This window comes from Mandrillus leucophaeus, unplaced genomic scaffold (assembly GCF_000951045.1).
Source record: "Mandrillus leucophaeus isolate KB7577 unplaced genomic scaffold, Mleu.le_1.0 Scaffold1749, whole genome shotgun sequence".
NCBI classification, from domain to species: domain Eukaryota; kingdom Metazoa; phylum Chordata; class Mammalia; order Primates; family Cercopithecidae; genus Mandrillus; species Mandrillus leucophaeus.
The window spans coordinates 85,669-106,246 of NW_012101753.1; the positions used below are offsets into that span (position 1 = coordinate 85,669).

The 20,578-nt window shown below is 34.4% G+C and overlaps 1 protein-coding gene across 1 annotated transcript in view; it reads right to left on the reverse strand.

Annotated features, from left to right (window-relative positions):
• The window catches only part of LOC105537568 (sodium-driven chloride bicarbonate exchanger), a 295,346-nt gene that overhangs the window by 50,953 nt on the left and 223,815 nt on the right, over nt 1-20,578 (reverse strand). The window contains exons 4-5 of the mRNA XM_011977214.1: nt 17,216-17,354; nt 507-667 (exon numbers count right to left, since the gene is read on the reverse strand). Of these exons, the coding sequence (XP_011832604.1) occupies nt 507-667; nt 17,216-17,354 (300 nt within the window). The remainder of the gene's footprint in view (nt 1-506; nt 668-17,215; nt 17,355-20,578) is intronic.

A 20,578-nucleotide genomic window follows, 5' to 3' on the forward strand; every position in this document is an offset into this window, starting at 1 on the left:
CTAATCATTTATCAGGCTGCAGTATTGAATTACAAAACAAATCCTAACTATAACACTTGGCTTCCTCTGGAATTCAAGGGTTTTAATTAAGTTTAAAATAAATGGCCATACTCTTCTGTGTCCATTCTAAACCAACATTTTTCTGTTTATTGAAATTTTTTCATTTGGTGATTTCATGTGTTTGGATATTGAAAATAAGTAGCTTTAAGGGTTTTTCCTTTAAATTTCTAATGGTGAGAGTCTAATAATGAAAATGAATGGTGAATGGGAATCAAGATATCTAGGTTCTTGTCCTAGACTTGGCACTGCCAACCTAGAGCATATTTCTCTGAGATTCAACTTCTTTTATCTCGAATAACAGGGTAAAAGAAAATGACTTTTAAGGCCTCATACAGTGATTATGAGGATAGTTTTCCAAAGTTCATGCATATATTGAATTACAAGGAAAAGAGAATAACAAAAAAGTAGCTGTACCTATAAAATAGACTAAGGGAGAAAAGATATACCTGCAATTTCTTCTAAAGTGTTGGCATGCATGTCCAGCAACACAGTTCCATTCAGAATACAACTTCTCAACTCAAACAAGCTGTGCAATGAAAGAGTAGCTACATAAGGCTTGCTCCACCTTTCTCCTCCATCTTCCACATCTTCTTCAAACTTCAACCACCTATATAAATAAATATTATCAGCACAGTTTATATTATATTGTAGGTGAATGATCCTTTATCCCAAAAATAAAAGGTTGAAATAGAAAAGCAGTCATATTGTGTCTTGGTTCATAAGTTTTGGAAGAATATAAAAGCTAGTCTAAGCCATTTGGCTTATTTCATTTTAATTCCATTTAGCTCACATTCTTTCTGTAATTAAAAAATAATTGAAAATAAAGGAAAACTCATGTTATTTTGTTAACTTGTCTAACTCTGAAGAAACATTTAAATATAAGTGTTTAACCAGTGGTCACAGAAAATCTTATGTAGCACTAATAAAGAGTGTATCCTTCATGGAAAGTTAATGGTAATTGAAAAAGAAAATGAAAGAATACTTATTTTTCATTGGTGGGAGGTCTTAAATCTGAAAATTTTAGTCTCTTGGTAATTTTCTTATAAGATCTTGAGGGAGGCTAGCATAATTTGGGGCCTGTTGTATAGGAAAAGTCTCTGTTAGGCTTGCTTGGATGAAAGCTAGTGATAGCAGTCACTTCCTAGGGACTGAATATGTGAGAATTAAGCTCAGACCCCATCCCTGGGTGTTTCTGCCAGGATGGATAATCAGAGAAGAACCTTGATGTCATGATGTCAAACAGGAGACCATTGTCTTCTTGGACCGAAATGAATAGTAATACCTAGATTGTCTGCAAGCAAGATAAATGGAACAGATAAAGAGAAAGCAATGATTTTATCGCTCTGGCACAAGCCACTTTATTCTTATCTGTTTAGGAACTTGGTCTCTAATCCTAATAGATGACCAATTTAATTTCACCATTTCTAATGAACCTTAGCCTAAATATTCTTGCCTACCTCCATCTTCACCATTTCCCTCATTTCTTTTCTCCTTAGTCATTTTTGACCACAATTTCTCTCTCCAAGCAATACGATTCAAATCCTCTATACGATATTATATTATTATTTTGTGTAACAAAATGATACAACTTCAACACAGAACAAATATGTGGGAGTAACTAGTTAGGGAATCAAGTGGATTAGCCAAAAGTAACTAATCAAAAGAGCCACTCAGAATGATTAATGTCCAGAGTAGTAAGAGAGATCAGCAAAGCTATGGATCTGTCTCTAGTGTTTACGAAGCAAAAAGAAAAAAAAAATGTCAGACGGTGAAGAGGAAACCAATAGAAAAGAATACTTATACCTGCCAAAACTTACAGTCAGGTAAGAATAGCAATGCCACATTGAAAAAGCGTACATTTAAGCCACAAATCACCAACAGTATCTCTTCAAGGCTGGGCATTTTATAGAACATTTTTGTCCACACAAAAAGTTTTCATATTAGTTATTCTTAAAGTTTTTCAGTCCTAAACAGGGCCATAATACCTCATAAATCATGTGATGGTAATATCATGTCATAACTGTTCTCCCTCTCTTCCTAGGAAAGAGTAAAATATCACTACCTGGCTTCCTTTTAATTGGGTGAGTCCATGTCTGTGATTAATTCTGGAAATGGGATGGGAACAGAAATTATGTGTGTGTCACTTCCAGACTGGAGTATTTAATTGTCAAGAGGATATCCTCTGGAGCTCACCCTTTCCTTGACATACAACAAGCAAAAGTTCAAGATGAAGGCTGATCTATCAGCTGAGGTTTCTAAGTTACTGTTTAATACAGTGAACAGACGAGCAAAATCCCAATGATCCATGATGGACATGAATTGTGAGCCATAAACAAATGGGTTTAAGCCACTGAGATTGCAGGATATTTTTATAGCATAATTTAGCCTATCCCAACTGACTTAGATCATCATTTTAGTTATTCATATCAGCATAAAAATCCTAATCAGAATTAATGGTGAAAGCAAATGTGATTTTAATAAATATAATAAATTATTATTTCTTGTCAGATGAGAGAATAAGGCCATAGTCACACTATTATTTCAATATCACAAAGGAGCAACCTCTTGGCAGACATTTTAATGCTATAGTATTATATAAAGTGTCTTCAAATAGTTGAGAATAAAAAGAAATGTATATTTTTTTCTACACTCTACAGCAAAACCACGTTGTAATAAAAGGAAAGTCTTTTAACTTCTCTGGGTCACTTTTCTCACAGGTAAAGTGATGAGACAAATTAAACACATTAAATAATTTTCCAGAGATCACCTAGCCAGTGACCTTGTCAAACCAGGATCCAACTCTTAAGTTTTTTTTTTTTTTTAATTTTGTTTTTCTCCAGAGTCTGTGCCCATTTCCCACCATAATACAGTAATTTGAATTGAACTTATAGCGCTTTTCAGCTCAAAGATCTTATGCTAATGCTTATAGCAGAAACAACTGATTTAACATTGAATTTTCATCCATGTCTGGAGCCAATCTTAAGTTGCAAAATATTCTTTTTTTTTCACTTTTTCTTTCATATTATTCCAATTTGTTTTCTTTATTATCTACTATGCTAGATAAAAATAGATGGTTTTCCTTTGTGAATAAGACTCAAACATACTATTCTGTGGAAGGGCTAAAATGAAACTTTTCATAAGGAAGTGGCATCAGGGGAGTGGATACAACTTTTATTAAATCTCCTAATTAAATTATAATCTACTGACATATGCTGTGGATTTCAGATAAAAAGAGCAAAAGGAAGGGAGACTATATAATAGCACGTTTGCTGGTGTTATTTTGACTGAAGAACTTTGTGAAGTTGGAAATTTACTTTCTAGTCTATTTGGTGGTATAGGAAACCTAGAGGTTTAAAAGGGTGTAATACTATTTAAGGAAATGTAGGTTTTCCTCTATGGAAAATGTCCTCAATTAAGGTTTCTAGAGCTATGGTACTTTCTGTCATCCCTGTTTATAAAATTGATTCTAAAATATTGTAACAGTGAGACGATGGTTAACAGTGAGATGATGTCTCTACAAGAAATTAAAAATGTTAACTAGGTGTGGTGGTGCATGCCTGTGGTCCCAGCTGTTCAGGAGGCTGAGATGGCAGGACTGCTTGAGCTCAGGAGATTGAGGCTGCAGTGAGCCATGACAATGCCACTGCACTCTAGCCTGGGTGACAGAGTGAGATCCTGCCTCAAAAGAACAAATAAATAAATTAAATTAAATGTAATCTCCAAAAATTACACTCAAGTACAAAATCCTGAAAAGCCTTTGTACATTACTAAAAAATCATATTGTTTCCCAACTACTTAAGTGTAACTCTAGAAACTTACCCATACAATAATATTGTTTGTAAGCTGTAATAATATGAATAACAAATTCACTTTTAAAATACTCCTGGGCCTCTTGGTCTATATAGCATGATAAAACCCTTTCTTATAATAAAATTTATCATTAAAATTTACTTCTGGATAACAGTGAAGATGACTAAATAAGTGACAAAGCATCTAAATCATTTCATCTTGACTCCTTTGAAAGTAAAATTTTAAATTTTAAGAATGCTGGAAAGGGGTTCCTGTTTTTATTTCGGAAAAAAATGACTTTAAACCAAAAACAATCAAAAAGTAAAAAGAATAGGATTACATAAAAATAAAGTGTTCAAACAAGAGACTTAACTATCCTAAATATATATGCACCCAATACTGGAATACCTAGATTCATAAAACAAGTTCTTAGAGACTTATGAAGAAACTTAGATAATGACACAAGGAGTGGTAGACTTCCAACACCCCACTGATGATATGGGACAGATCACTGAGGCAGAATACTAACAAGAGATATTTGGGACCTAAACTTAACACTTGACCAGATGAACCTAACGGACATCTACAGAACACTCCACCCAACAAAAACAGAATATATATTCTTTTCATCTGTACATGGCACATATTCTAAAATTGACCACATACTTAACCATAAAGCAATTCTCAACAAATTTAAAAAACCCAAAATCATACCAAACATAATCTCAGAACACAACACAATAAAAATATAAATCAATACAAAGAAGATATCTCAAAACCATACAATTGCATGGCAACTAAACAACGTGCTCCTTAATGATTTCAGTAAACAATGAAGTAAAGGTAGAAACCAAGCAATTATTTGAAACTAATGAAAACAAAGATAAATTAAAAAGTCAGGAAACAACAGGTGCTGGAGAGGATGTGGAGAAATAGGAACACTTTTACACTGTTGGTGGGATTGTAAACTAGTTCAACCATTATGGAAAACAGTATGGCGATTCCTCAAGGATCTAGAACTAGATGTACCATATGACCCAGCCATCCCATTACTGGGTATATACCCAAAGGATTATAAATCATGCTGCTATAAAGACACATGCACACGTATGTTTATTGTGGCACTATTCACAATAGCAAAGACTTGGAATCAACCGAAATGTCCATCAGTGACAGACTGGATTAAGAAAATGTGGCACATATACACCATGGAATACTATGCAGCCATAAAAAACGATGAGTTTGTGTCCTTTGTAGGGACATGGATGCAGCTGGAAACCATCGTTCTTAGCAAACTATCACAAGAACAGAAAACCAAACACCGCATGTTCTCACTCATAGGTGGGAACTGAACAATGAGATCACTTGGACTCGGGAAGGGGAACATCACACACCAGGGCCTATCATGGGGAGGGGGGAGGGGGGAGGGATTGCATTGGGAGTTATACCTGATGTAAATGACGAGTTGATGGGTGCTGACGAGTTGATGGGTGAAGCACAGCAACATGGCACAAGTATACTTATGTAACAAACCTGCACATTATGCACATGTACCCTAGAACTTAAAGTATAATAATAAAAAATAAAAAAAATAAAAAAGAAAAATAAAAAAAAGAAAACAAAGATAAGACATACTAGAATCTCTGGGACACAGCAAAAGTAGTGTTGAGAGGAAAGTTTATACTGCTAAACGCTGACATAAAAAGAAAAACAATAACTTACATCTTAAGTTAACAACTTAACATTACACTTGAAGGAATTTGAAAGGCAAAAGTCAACCAATCCCAAATATAACAGAAGAAAAGAAATAACCAAAATAGAGCTGAACAGAATAAAATGGAGATGAAAAAAAATCACACAAAAGATCAACAAAACCAAGAGCTGGCTCTTTGAAAGAATAAATAACATTGATATACTGCTAGCTAGATTAATTTTAAAAAAGGAAGAAGATAAAAATAAACACAATCAGAAAACGAAGGAAACATTACTACTAACCCGACAGAAATACAAAAACCCGCAGAGACTATTATGAACACCTCTGTGCTCACAAACTAGAAAAGCTAGAAGAAATGGATAAATTCCTAGGAATATACAACTGCCCAAGATTAAACCAGAAATAAATTATTTTTATTATTTATTTATTTGTTTGTTTATTTATTTTATTTATTTTTTTGAGACAGAGTCTCTCTCTGTCACCCAGACTGGAGTGCAGTGGCACGATCTCGACTCACTGCAACCTCTGCTCCTGCGTTCAAGTGATTCTCCTGCCTCACATCACAAGTAGCTGGGACTAAAGGCACACACCACTGTGTCTGGCTAATTTTTTCGTATTTTTAGTAGAGACAGGGTTTCGCCATTTTGGCCAAGCTGGTCTCAAATGTCTGGGCTCAAGTGATCCACCCACCTCAACCTCCCAAAGTGCTGGAAATCAGAGGTGTGAGCCATTGCACCTGGCCTAACCAGAAATACATTGAAACCATGAACACACCAATAATGAGTTCCAAAATTGAATCATAATAAAAAAGCAAACAACCAGAAAAAAAGCCTTGGATCAGATGGAGTGACAGTCAAATTCTACAAGATGTATAAAGAAGAACTGATACTGAAACTCTTCCAAAAAACAAGGAAGAGGGATTCCTTTCCAGTTAATTCTATGAGGCCAGCATCATTCTCATACTAAAACCAGGCAGATACACAACAAAAAAATCTTCAGACCAACATCCCTGATGAACATAGATGCAAAAATCCTCCATAAAATACTAGCAAACCAAATCCAGCAGCACATGAAAAAGCTAATCCACCATGATCAAATAGGCTCTATTCCTGGGATGCAAGTTTGGTTCAACATATGCAAATCAATAAATGTTATTTATTACATAAACAAAACTAAAAACAAAAACCACATAATGATCTCAGTAGATGCAGAAAAGACTTTTGATAAAATTAAACATCCTTCATGTTTGAAACCCTCAAAAAACTAGGCATTGAAGGTATACACCTCAAAATAGTAAGCATTATCTACAACAAACCTACAGCCAACATCATACTGAATGGGCAAAAGCTGGGAACATTCTCCTTGAAAACTGATACAAGACAAGGATGCCCACTCACACCACTCTTATTCAACATAAGTCCTGGAAGTCCTAACCAGAGAAACAGAAAAGAATAAAAAATAAAAGGCATCCAGATAGAGAAAGAGGAAGTCAAACCATCTCTCTTCGCAAATGATATGATACTATACCTAGGAAAGCCATAATCGCTGCCTGAGGCTCCTACATCTGCTAAACAAATTCATCAAAGTTTTAGGACACAAAATCAATATGCAAATGGTATACATTTATATACACCAACAACATTCAAGCTGAGAGTTAAATCAAGAATGCAATCGCATTCACAATAGTCATGAAAATCATAAAATACCTAGGAATACAACTAAACAGGGAGATGAAAGATCTCTGCAACAAGAATTACAAGACAGTGCTGAAATAAATCAGAGATGACGCAAACAAATGGAAAAACATTACATGCTCGTAGATAGGAAAAAAATCAAAATTAAAATGGCTATACTGCCCAAAGCAATTTACACATTCAATGCTATTCCCATCAACCCACCAATAACATTTTTACAAAATTAGAAAAAATTTATGCATTTTTACAAAATTAGAAAAAAAAATCTAAAATTCATATGGAACCCAAAAAGATCCCAAAGAGCCAAAGTGATCCTGAACAAAAAGAATGAAGCTGGAGGCATCACACTACCTGACTTCAGACTATACTACAAGGCTACAGTAACCAAAACAGCATGGTAACATTATAAAAACAGACACATAGACCAATGGAACAGGTTAAAGAACCCAGAAATAGAGCTGTACATGTATAATCATCTGATCTTCAAAAAAGCCAATAAAAATAAGCAATGAGGAAAGGACTTCCTATTCAATAAATGCTGCTGGGATAACTGGCTAGCCATATGCAGAAGATTGAAATTGGACCCCTACCTTTCACCATATACAAAAATCAACTCAAGATGAATTAAAGACTTAAATGTAAGATCAAAAACTATAAAAACTCTAGAAGAAAATCCAGGAAATACCATTCTGGACATCAGCCAAGGAAAAGACTTTGTGATGAAGATGCCAAAAGCAATTGCAACAAAAACAAAAATTGACAAAAATTTAGGAATTTAATTGACCTAAAGAGCTTTTGCACAGCAAAAGAAACTATCAACAGAGTAAACAACCTACAGGGTAGGAGAAAATGTTTGCAAACTATGCTGACTAAGGTCTAATATCCAGAATCTTTAAGGAACGCAAATAAATCAACAAGCAAAAAACAACCCTATTTCAAAAGTGGGCAAAAGACGTTAACAGACATTTCTCAAAATAAGACATACTAATACAAGTTGCCAACAAGCATATGAAAAAATGCTCAGTATCACTAATCATTAAGGAAATATAAACCAAAACGACAATGAGATACCATCAAACATCAGTCAGAATGCCTATTACTAAAAAGTCAAAAAATAACAGAAGCTGGCAAGATTGCAGAGAAAGGGGAATGCTTATACATTGCTGGTGAGAATGTAAATTAGTTCAGCCACTGTGGAAAGCGGTCTAGACATTTCTCAAATAACTTAAAACAGAACTATCATTCGTCCCAGCAATCCTATTACTCAGTATATAATCAATGGAATATAAATCGTTCTACCATAGAGACACATGCACGTGTATGTTCATTGCAGCATTATTCACAATAGCAAAGACATAGAATCAACCTATGTGGCTACCAATGGTGAAGTGTATAAAGGAAATGTGGTACATATACACCACGCAATAATACATAGCTATAAAAAATGAGATAATGGCCTTTGCAGCAACATGAATGGAGCTACAAGCCATTATCCTAAGTGAAATAATGCAGGAACAGAAAACCAAATACTGCATGTTCTTACAAGTGGGAGCTAAACATTGCGTACACATGGACACAAAGAAGGGAACAACAGACACTGAGGCCTAGTTGAGGGTAGAGAGTGGGAGGATCGAAAACTACCTATTGGGTGACAAAAAATATCTATCAGGTAAGGCGGAGGAGGGGGAGGATTGAAAAACTACCTATCAGCTGACAAAATTATCTGCACAGCAAACCTGTAAGTAACACACAAATTACCCATGAAACAACCCTGCACATATACCCCTTGAATCTGAAATAAAAATTGGAAAGAAAAAAGAATACTGATAAGATGTGGGCTCTGTGTGTGTGTGTGTGTGTGTGTAGTTCTATGCATTAAAAAAATTTTTTTGAGATACAGTCTCGCTCTGTCATCCAGACTGGAGTGCAGTGGCGCAATCACAGCTCATGCAGCCTCAACCTCCCGGGCTCAGGTGATCCTTCCACCTCAGCCTCCCAAGTAGCTGGGACTATATAGTCAGGTACTACGTCTGGCTATTTTTAAACATTTTTTTATAGAGATGGGGGTCTCACTAAGTTACCCAGGCTGGTCTTGAACTCCTGGCCTCAAGTAATCCTCCTGCCTTAGCTGACCACCCAAAGTGCTGGGATTATATGCATGAACCACCATGCCCGGCCTCTGTTCTATGCATTTTTATCCCATGTATAGATAGATGTAACCTCTATCACAATCAACATACGAAGCTGTTCCATCACCACAAAAGAAATCCCTTGTGCTGCACCTTTATATTCTCAATCCTCACTCTATTTCTGTCTCCTGGAAACCACTAATCTATTCTTCGTCACTATACTTTTGTCACTTTGAGGGTGTTATCTAAATGGAATCATACAGTTTGCAACCTTTTGAGACTGATACTTTTTTACTAAGCATAATGCCCTTGATATACATTAAAGTTATTGTATCGGTAGTTTGTTCCTTTTTTATTACAGAGTAATATTCCATTACAAAGATGAATGTATCAGTTTGTTTAATCAGTCACCCATGGGGGACATTCAGGTTGTTTGCAGGTGTTGCCATACAGCCAACAGACACACGAAAAAATGCACATCATCACTCGCCATTAGAGAAATGCAAATCAAAACCACAATGAGATACCATCTCACACCAGTTAGAATGGCAATCATTAAAAAGTCAGGAAACAACAGGTGCTGGAGAGGACGTGGAGAAATAGGAACACTTTTACACTGTTGGTGGGACTGTAAACTAGTTCAACCATTGTGGAAAACAGTGTGGCGATTCCTCAAGGATCTAGAATAAGAAATACCACTTGACCCAGCCATCCCATTACTGGGTAAATACCCAAAGGATTATAAATCATGCTGCTATAAAGACACATGCACACGTATGTTTATTGCAGCACTATTCACAATAGCAAAGACTTGGAATCAACCGAAATGTCCATCAGTGACAGACTGAATTAAGAAAATGTGGCACATACACCATGGAATACTATGCAGCCATAAAAAACGATGAGTTTGTGTCCTTTGTAGGGACATGCATGCAACTGGAAACCACCATTCTCAGCAAACTATCATAAGAACAGAAAACCAAACACCGCATGTTCTCACTCACAGGTGGGAATTGAACAATGAGATCACTTGGACACAGGAAGAGGAACATCACACACCGGGACCTATCATAGGGAGGGGGGAGGGAGGAGGGATAGCATTAGGAGATATACCTAACATAAATGACTAGTTAATGGGTGCAGCACACCAACATGGCACATGTATACATATGTAACAAACCTGCACGTTGTGCACATGTACCCTAGAACTTAAAGCATAATAAAAAGAAAGAAAGAAAGAAAGAAATCTGCTGTGAACACTCACACAGAGGTCTTTGTCTGAACATGTTTTCATTTCTCTGGGATAAATGCCCAAGAGTCCAATCGCTGGATCATATAGTAAATGCATGTTTAGTTTTATCAGAAACTGTCAAACTGTTTTCCATAAGTGGCTCTACCATTTTACATTCACACCAGCAATGTATGAAAGATCCAGTTTTTTCAAATCCTCACCAACATTTGTTATTATGACTTTTTTATTACTCTATTAGGTATGCAGTAATATCTCAGAGAAGCTCTAATTTGCATTTTTCTAATGACTAATGATATTGAACATTTTTCCATGTGCTATTTGCCATATGTATCTCTTCTTTGGTGAAATGTCTGTTTGTGCCTTTTGCCCGTTTTTCTAGTTGATTTATTTTCATACTGTTGAACTTTGAGAGTTCTTTATATGTTCTACATATAACACTTTTGTTGAATATCTGGTTTGCAAATACTTTCTGTCTGTAGCTTGCCTTTTCATCCACTTAACAGAATCTTTCACAGCACAAACATTTTAATTTTGGTAAAGTTCAATCTATAAATATTTCCTTTTACGAATTGTGCTTTTGGTGTTATGTCTAAAAACTTGCCACCTAGCCCTAGGTCCTGAAGATTTTCTCTTATGTTTTCTTCTAAGAATTTTATGGCTTTATGTTTGAAATTTAAATTTATAAACTATTTTGAATTGGTGAGGCTAATTTTTTGCCTGCAAAAAATTGTCTAATTGCTCCAACATTATTTTTCGAAAAGATTATTCTTCCTTCATTTAATAGTTTTTGTGCTTTGTCAAAAATCAGTAAGCTTTACTTGTGCTGGTCTATTTCTTAGTTCTCTATTCTGTTCCAGTGATTTATGTGTCTGAAATGACATTTAAAAAAATCCAATTATTCTTCCTTCCTTTAGAATAATTTTCTTCAAGTTGAGGGCTTAATTCTATGAGAAAAGAATGGAGTTCTTTTCAGGGAGTTTGGAACTTCAGGGAGTTCCAAACAGTTTGTTAGTTAAGATGACCAAATATAAGTTATATGCATGGATGGTTTGATGTACCCATAGGTTTTATGAGTATTATAGGAGGAGGCAGAAGGTACTTTCCATAAAAAGGTGCCCACATGTTACAAATATCAAGTTACTAAAGATACTAAACATTTCAAGATTCAGTGCTTTATGCCAGCTCCAGAACGATGCCAATTCTTTAAGAGATATTTAAATGAATATTGTTAAAGAGACTATTAAAAATAATACATACACATAAATACGTAACTATAGCTCTCTTTTCTGTTCTTTTAAATCCCATTTAATCCTTCAAAGATAGACATGAACAGATCTGGGAACACACCAGACACCGTTTCAAGATTTGTAGTCACTGAATATACTGTCAGTTGCAAAATGCCTGATTACAATTAATGACCTAAAGTGCTGCAATTTGTTCCAGTTTTCAAATAAACTCTGCTGACATTTGTTTGAATAGCAAACCAAAGCAAACAAGAGTTTCAAAGCATGAATGAGATGTGATGGATAATGCTAAAAAATAAATAAATAAAACTGTTGGCCAATTGCACAACCTCTTCTGTGGGGGGAGAAGGGAGGATTTAAACCCTGAGATTATTTTCATTTCCTTCAGTATGTCTGGATCTGTTTCATCCAAGATTAGCACATTGGAGTCTCTTTCCAATAAGCAACATTAAATAGATGTTTCACGAATTCTTTGAGGATTAAGTTTATTATAATCTCCTCTATAATATTCATATTAAAATATACAGAATAAAATTATTCTGTCAATTAGGTGCTTCTAGAGAAGACTTTTTCTAGAGAATTTAACTCTTTCTGGGTGTTCTATTCTCACTAACTCAGTTTAACTTTTCTAAGATTTTTAATTCTCTCATTCTACCCGAACAAAAAAGAGTAAGTCTATCATCCAAAAGGAGTTACTACATCATCCAAAATTATAGCCTTCGGGGAAATAATGGATGTCTCAAGAAAAAACATCCTCTTTTAGGATAGTTGGGGGACATGGCTAGGGTGGAGCTAGAGAATAACATGTAATCAAAGAATACCTATAGTCATCTTCAGGGGAAATGAAATACACCCAAACTTAGTGTTTATAGACATTAACTGTTCTTAATCTATATTATTTTCACACCTGTTCTTAATCCATATTATTTTCCACTAAAAAATCCAGATGACTTAAACCATTACTAATTTTGAATATCAAATGTCTTCACAGCATCAATAAAATTGTTTTGATGTAATAATCCTTTTCTATGCTGCCACGTATGTACCAGAAGCCTAACTGCTACCCTCTGCTTTGCCTCTTCTGAGCTCATTTGTGGGAAGCTTTTATAAAGGGCAACTACAGTCAGTCAAACATGTTGTCACCACAATTGCACAGCTGCGGTAGCTTTGCTCACTTTTCTATTAATAACATTACTTGTTATTTATAAGCAGGACATTGTAATTGTGTTGATTTCATTAGTCTCTTCATATGGCTTCTTTTAGGGTTTTTAAAAGTGAACAGCTGGTTTTTACAAACATTTATTAAATAATTATGATTCAAAAATTTAGCTCCAAAATCTAAAACTTTGCTTAAGTTTTACTTGGCAATGACAGTGGGCATAAATTATGCAAGATGTGATATGTGACAGGTGCAACGTGCTGATAAAATATCCTTTTTATTTCTGCTGTGAGGGTAGAAAATTATTAATCCCATCTGGAATACTAATCAAAAGAAAGAAGTGCTTTAAATGGTGATTCTAATGATTTACTAGAATTAAATTGCATTTGAAAAATCTGATGGAGTCATGGATTAACAAAAATTAGCTTTTTTAGATGAACTAGGGCAATCAGAACAAAATTACTTCTGCCACTTTAAAACCTGTTACTTTTCGAAATCCTCAATAAATATATTCTGCCTTTCCCTGAGGCATTGTGTCTCAGTTAAAAATTCATCTACCCTCCCCTTCAATATCTGTTATTATTTCCATTGCTCACCAGATGTCTCTCTGAAGCTCAAACAGCTATACCATGCATTAGATTCTAGAAGCTTGACTGTGAACATAGGTCCATCTAATAATATTAGAGAATGTGAATAATTAACTGGATTATCTTTTTTATTCTTTATAAATCAACAGCAATATATTTTGGTGGTTTACGACAAACATGTTATTGAGTTAATCCATTAGATTATAACAAAAACCTACTTGCTCAACTGTAGCAAAGTGAGAGTGCTACATTCTAGTATCACGTCTGCAATCTCCTAGCTTTATGAGAGTGGGCAAGTTACAAGAAGTTATTGGTTTAAATGAATGGATCACTATTTGATCTGTAAGATGAAAAATCACCAACCACTATAAGAATAAGGGAGTTTCTCTTGCCAAAATATATATTCCAATCTTACTTTTCAGCTCTATTATGTAGTATGAGGATAAAGAAGGAACTCTAAAAGAAATGCTTCAAAAAATTACTTCTTAGCAGTTGATTAAAAAGACTCTAACTAACTAGAAGTATCTAGTCACCACAATCACCAGATCTCCTTCCTTCAAGTCACCCAGGAACATCTGTTCCTTGTAACTCATAGTAGACAGATGCTTCTGGTCTTAAACAGGGAGGGAGGCACTTTAATTTCCTTATCAAAATCACAAAAGAGCAAGTTATATCACTAATTTGTGGAAAAGATGATCATATATTCCTTTTCTGTCACCAAGAAGATGAGCACATATATTACATATTTCTAAAACTCCCAGGTAGTTTTTGATGCAGTTGGGACAAAAAGTAACGTAGAAGTCTCTTCATCTTAATACGTACCAGGTTATATAAAACTATTTTAAATTTAAGTCTATATTTAAAATATTACAATACAAAACATTATGAGGAAACTTCAGTAAATTTTTTTATTAAAAAGATTAGTTCATACAGAATAACATGCCACCAATTTAAAGTGTTCAAAAAGGCAAATAAAGAAAATAATGAATGATTTGATACAAAACAGATAAAGGAAATGAATTGTCTGTTCACATGAAAAAAATAAAAACATATGAAAAGATATTGAACCTCACTAATAATTTGAATAATCAAATTAAAACAATGAGGTTTATGTTTTATTTATAAAACTAGAAAAGACATTTTAAGCAGTTTGATAATTTACTGTGAAAGGATGTGGAGGAAAAAAATAAGCACTCTCATACACTGTTGATATAAGTGTAAATTACAAAAACATTTTATGAAGGTAAGTTTACAGTATTTATCAAAGTAAAAAAATGTCTGCTCTCTTTGCTACATATGTTCCCATTGTTAGAAATTCACTTTATAGAAACATCTACAAAATAATGACAAAATATTTGTATGAACAATCATTGCAGCAGTTTTTATGGGAAAATATAAACAACCTAAATGTCTATCAAGACTAGCTAATAAATAAATAAAGGAAAGTTCGTCCATATAATTGAATGCAATGCAATCATCAAATAGATAATGTAAATTTGAATTGCTGGTATGGAAAATGTTCCAAATATATTAAGTGGAAAAGATAAGATATGAACACTATATATTGTATAATCCCTATTGTGTAAATTTAAAAGGGCATATATTTACATGCAGGTTTAGGCATTAAATTTGGGGGGAAAGATGCACAAAAAAGATTAACAGTGATTACTTTTGAAAAGAGATATTGCAAATAAGCGTAGAGAAGTACTTTTACTTTTCTGCCATGCTATACCTTGAGAATTTTAAATACTGGCAGTTATTAGTTTTATTTATTTTAAAATGTTAATAAGGATAAACTAGGTGGTAGCCATTTTGATTGTCTTGTTTTTAGTGTTTTTTAAATAAAGGAGAGCTGTAAAGACCACTGAAAATATATTAAACAAGAATTAATTGGGCCAATGTTATTCACAAGATTCATTTTCATAATTGAGAATTGAATTCTACACTATCTGAGTAAAGTCAATGAATAAATGCAACTACGAGTTTAACATGATCCAGTGGAATTTCTGTGGTTTTCAGACAGCAATTGCAATCCAAGGACCACTAAAAAATATGCTTAAGATAAAGATTTTCTAACAATAAAGCTGTCCTATGATGGAAAAGATAGCCTAACAAAACAATACAACCTGTGTTGGCAGGGGGATGGTGGCTCACACCTGCAATCCCAGCACTTTGAGAGGCTGAGGTGGGTAGATCACTTGAGGTCAGGAGTTCGAGACCAGCCTGGCCAACAGGGTGAAACTCCATCTCTACTAAAAATACAAAAATTAGCTGGGCGGGGTGGCAGACGCCTGTGTTCCCAGCTACTAGGGAGGCTGGGGCAGGAGAATTGCGTGAACCAGGGAGGCGGAGGTTACAGTGAGCCGCTATCTCACCACTGCACTCCAGCCTGCGGGACAGAGCGAGACTCTGTCTCAGACAAAAACAAAAACAAAAACAAAAACCACTAAACTGGTGTCAATGATGTGTTTAAGCACATCCTGCTATCTCTGCCTAGAATACTGTCCCCTCTGCTTTTCCGCCTAGCTAACTCCAACCCAACTCACAAGAGCCAGCTCAAGCATCGCCTCCTCCAGGGAAGCTACCCTGATTGTCTCTCTCACCTTGTGGTTTAGATAACTGCTACTCAAAGTGTGGTTCTCAAACCCAAAACATTTTGCACAACATCCTCATGATCTGACTCTATGCCTGAGGCCTACTAAGTCTACATTTTAAACAACACTCCAGGTGATTTGTAGTCACATTAAAATTTGTGAAACAGTGGGTAAATGACAATCCTGGGTGTGCCCACATTTTCTTGTGCATACCTGCATCGTAGCATTCATTATACAGCATTTACAATTTTGTGTTCTTGTCTAAATTAGACTGCAAGATCCCTAAAGGCAAGATCTAAGATTTTTGTTGTTGTGCCATATCCATTGCACTTGGCACATTATGGACACCCTGTAAATGTTTGTTAACTGAGCAAATCAGAAAGAATGAACAAAAAGTAAACACAAAATTTAATTCCAACTTTACAGAACTCTATCAATGATATAGCAATGTAAAAATCTTAATTAGAAATGATAGAAAAAGTGATTTTAAAATATATTTTTTAAAACCACTATACTTAAATGTATGCATATCCTAGAAATATATTACAAATTATTTTTATTCTCATGAAAGAGCACATGAAATCCAGGACTATACATGAAGCATCTTATGATATTTGCCCTTTCTTCTTTTAAAAAAAGCCCACTTTCAAGTTATCATATAATATCATAAATTTAGGTGCAAGCCAGCAGCTGAAAAAACAGAAATAAACTACTTTTAGATTTCTTTTGTTTTGTTGATAACACACAAATTATGTTACTGTTTATCTTTAAGACTGCAGCTGTTGCTGGCTCTGCATCACCGTTTACTGTAATTACTGCCTTCAGATTTCTTTCTGACCCATATCCCGTTATAGGATATGCTCAGGCTAGATGAGCAACTTCTAAAATCAGCAGCAATCGTGGATGTTTGCAAAATCGTTGTGTTAGAAAACTCTTTTTCTAGTAACATGAAAATTATTTAGTATGCCTTCACCCTTTAACAAAAATCCTCACCTGGCTGTTTCTCGCCACTCAGCATCCTCACCTTCACGCCAACAAATCTCATCCAGTTCTGTGAAAAGGTCATGAGGAATGTGTTCCTCGTCATCATCCTCGGTTCCAAGAATAAACTGTACCCTCTGTGATGGGGTGTCTAAAAAATCAGAGACATGTATTACCATGAACATGTATTACCATGACCCTGAGCTTAAAATATCCCAGTCACTGCCTTCAACACCACCCCAAGCTCACACCTCCCCTGCTCCCCACTGCAACACTCATCCAAAACAAACTCAGGAACTAAAACCAAATTCATCATTACATGAAGTCCAGTATAATTTGGGAGCATAAATATATAAAATGTATATATTAATGTATACATATAATAAATAAATAAATGATTATTTTGGATTATTTTTAACACTCATGGAAGCTATTCCTATTTCTCAGACACATATACTCATTTTCTCTCATCATATATGGTATATTTTATGGGTAATATCCAGGAGAGTAGATTATGATAAAATTTATTTATAGTAAAACTATGCAGAGTGTTATTCACCAAAAAAACTCCCTTGTGATAGTCATTCCTATCTCCCTTTTGTAGCCCCCAGCAACCACTAATCTGGTCTCTTCTGCTAGCTTTGCCTTTGCAAAATGTCATGTAAGTGGAAACACAGCATATAACCTTTTGAGACTGGCTTTCTTCACTTAGCAAATGCCTTTGAGATTTTGAGATTTATCTGTGAATGTGTGTATTAGCAGTTCATTCTTTTTCATAGCTGAGTAACAGTCCATTGTAGGAACATACCACTCTTGGCTTATGCATTCACCTGCTGGAGGACATTTGGATTTCTAGCGCTTGGCAATTATAAATACAACTGCTATAAGTATTCTTGTGTAGGCTTTTGTGTAAACATAAATTTTATTTATCTAGGATAAACACCTAAAATGAGGATTGGTAGTTACACGAAAAGTGTACATTCAGCTTTATAAGACACTGCCAAACTGCTTTCCAAAATGGCTGTACCATTTTGCATTCCCAGCAGCAATGCAAGAGAGTTGCAGTTGTTCTGAATCTTCACCAGCACTTGGTATTATCAGTTGTTTTGTAGCCATTCTATGTAGTGATATTTCATTGTGGTGTTACTTTACATTTCTATAATGGCTATTGCTGACAATTTTTCCTAAGTTTATTTGACTTCCATATTTATTCTCTGGCAAAGTGTTTATTAAAATATTTTGCTTATTTTTATTGGCCTGTTTGTTCCTTACTGTTGAGTTTTGAGACTTCTTTATACATTCTGGATACACGACATTTTTTGAACGTATGATTTGCAACATTTGTCTTTTTTCCCCATTTATAGTTTGTCTTTATATTCTTTTAGCAGTGTCTTTCATTGAGGAAAAGTTTCAAATTTTGATAAATTCTAATTTGTGTGTGGGTGTTATAGATTATGCTTTTGGTATTAAATTTGAAAACTCTCTGCCTAAATTAAAGGTCACAAAGATTTTCTTTTATGTTTTCTTCTGAAGTTTTGTATATTATATTTTACATCTTGGAGCTATGGTCCATTTTGAGTTAATTTTGGTATAAGATATGAGGTTTAATTCACGGTGGTTTTTTAAATTTTTTGCATATGGATGTTAAATTGTTCCAATATCATACCATTTATGGAAAAGACCCAAATAAAAGACACAGAAAAAGTGTATTCTTCATGCTTTGTGCTGTTTTCAAAAATCAATTAGCTACATTTGTTTGGACTATTTTTCTGGACATTCTAATATGTTCCATTGATCTAGGCCTATATTTCAGTCAGTCCAGGATACTATTAACAAAGTACCATAGATTGAGTGGCTTATAAACAACAGAAATTTGTTTCTTGCATTTCTGAAGGCTGGATGTCTGAAATCAGTGTGCCAGTGTGATTAGGTTCTAGTGAAGGCCTTATTCTGGGTTGCAAACTGCTGTTTTCTCCTTGTAATATCACATGGTGGAAAAGGCTGAGAGAGTTCTCTGAGGTTCATTTTATAAGGCACTAATCCCAATCATGAGGGCTTTACCCTCATGACCTAATTTCACCTCAAATGCCCAATCTCCTAATACCATCATATTGGGGTTGGAATATCAGCATATGAGTTTTGGGGAAACACAAACATTTAGTTCATTGCTTTGTCTATTCCTTTGACAATACCACACTTTCTTGATTACTATGACTTTAGAGTAATTCTTCAAGTCAGATGGTATGAGTCTCCCAAATTTGCTCTTCTTTTTCAAAACTGTTTGGCTATTCTAATCTTTTTGCCTTTCTATACACATTTTAGAACAAGTTTTTCTGTATCTACAAAATTCCTGCTTGGAATTTGATTGAAATTGCATTAAATCTATGGATCAATTTAGGGAGAACAGTATCTTACCTGTAATGATTTTTTCCAATCCATGGAAACTACATGTATCTTTATTTATTTAGTTCTTTCATTTCAAAACATTAATTTCATCAGGTTTTATAATTTCCAGAACACAGATTTTATACCTGCTTTGTTAAATTTATACCTGCTTTGTTAAATTTATACCTAGATATTTCATTTCTTGAGGTTATTATATTTTTTAATTTATTTCCAATTTTTAATGCTAGTATAAAGAAATGTTATTTAAATGTGACCTTGGATCCTTCAACCCTATTAAACTTACTTATTATTTCTAAAATTTTTTTTTGTAGATTCCATGGAATTTTCCAGGTAGACGATCATGTCATCTGTGAATATGAACGGTTTTATTTTTTCCTTTCCAAACTCTTTATTTATTTATTGTACTAGATAGAATTACAGTACAATATTAAGTGGCAGTGGTGAGAGTGACCATGCTTACTTTGTTCCTGGTGGCAGGGGGAAAACAGCCTTTTATGAATAAGTATGATGTTAGTTTCCCTTCATCTGAGAATGCCTTTATTTAACCTTCATGCCTAAAGGATAAGTCACTGGATATAGAATCCTGGACTAAATATTCTTTCAGCATTCTCAAATGCTATTGCACTTCCTTTTAGTCTTCATGTTTCTTAATGAGAAATCTGCAATCATTGGGATCATTGTTCCATTTTTCTCTATCTACTATTAGAATCTTTTCTTTGTTTTTAGTTTTCAGAAGCTTGGTTATGATACTTTTGAATAATTTTGGGATTTGGGGCTTTGTTTTGGTGTTTGTTTATTTTAGCATCTATCCTTGTTTATTTTAGCATTTATCCTTTGGGAACCCTGAGCTTCTTGAATGTGTAAGTTTATGGGTTTTTTTTTCCAGAAATTAATTCTTTCTTTCTTTCTCTTCTCTCTTCTTTCTTTCTTTCTTTCTTTCTTTCTTTCTTTCTTTCTTTCTTTCTTTCT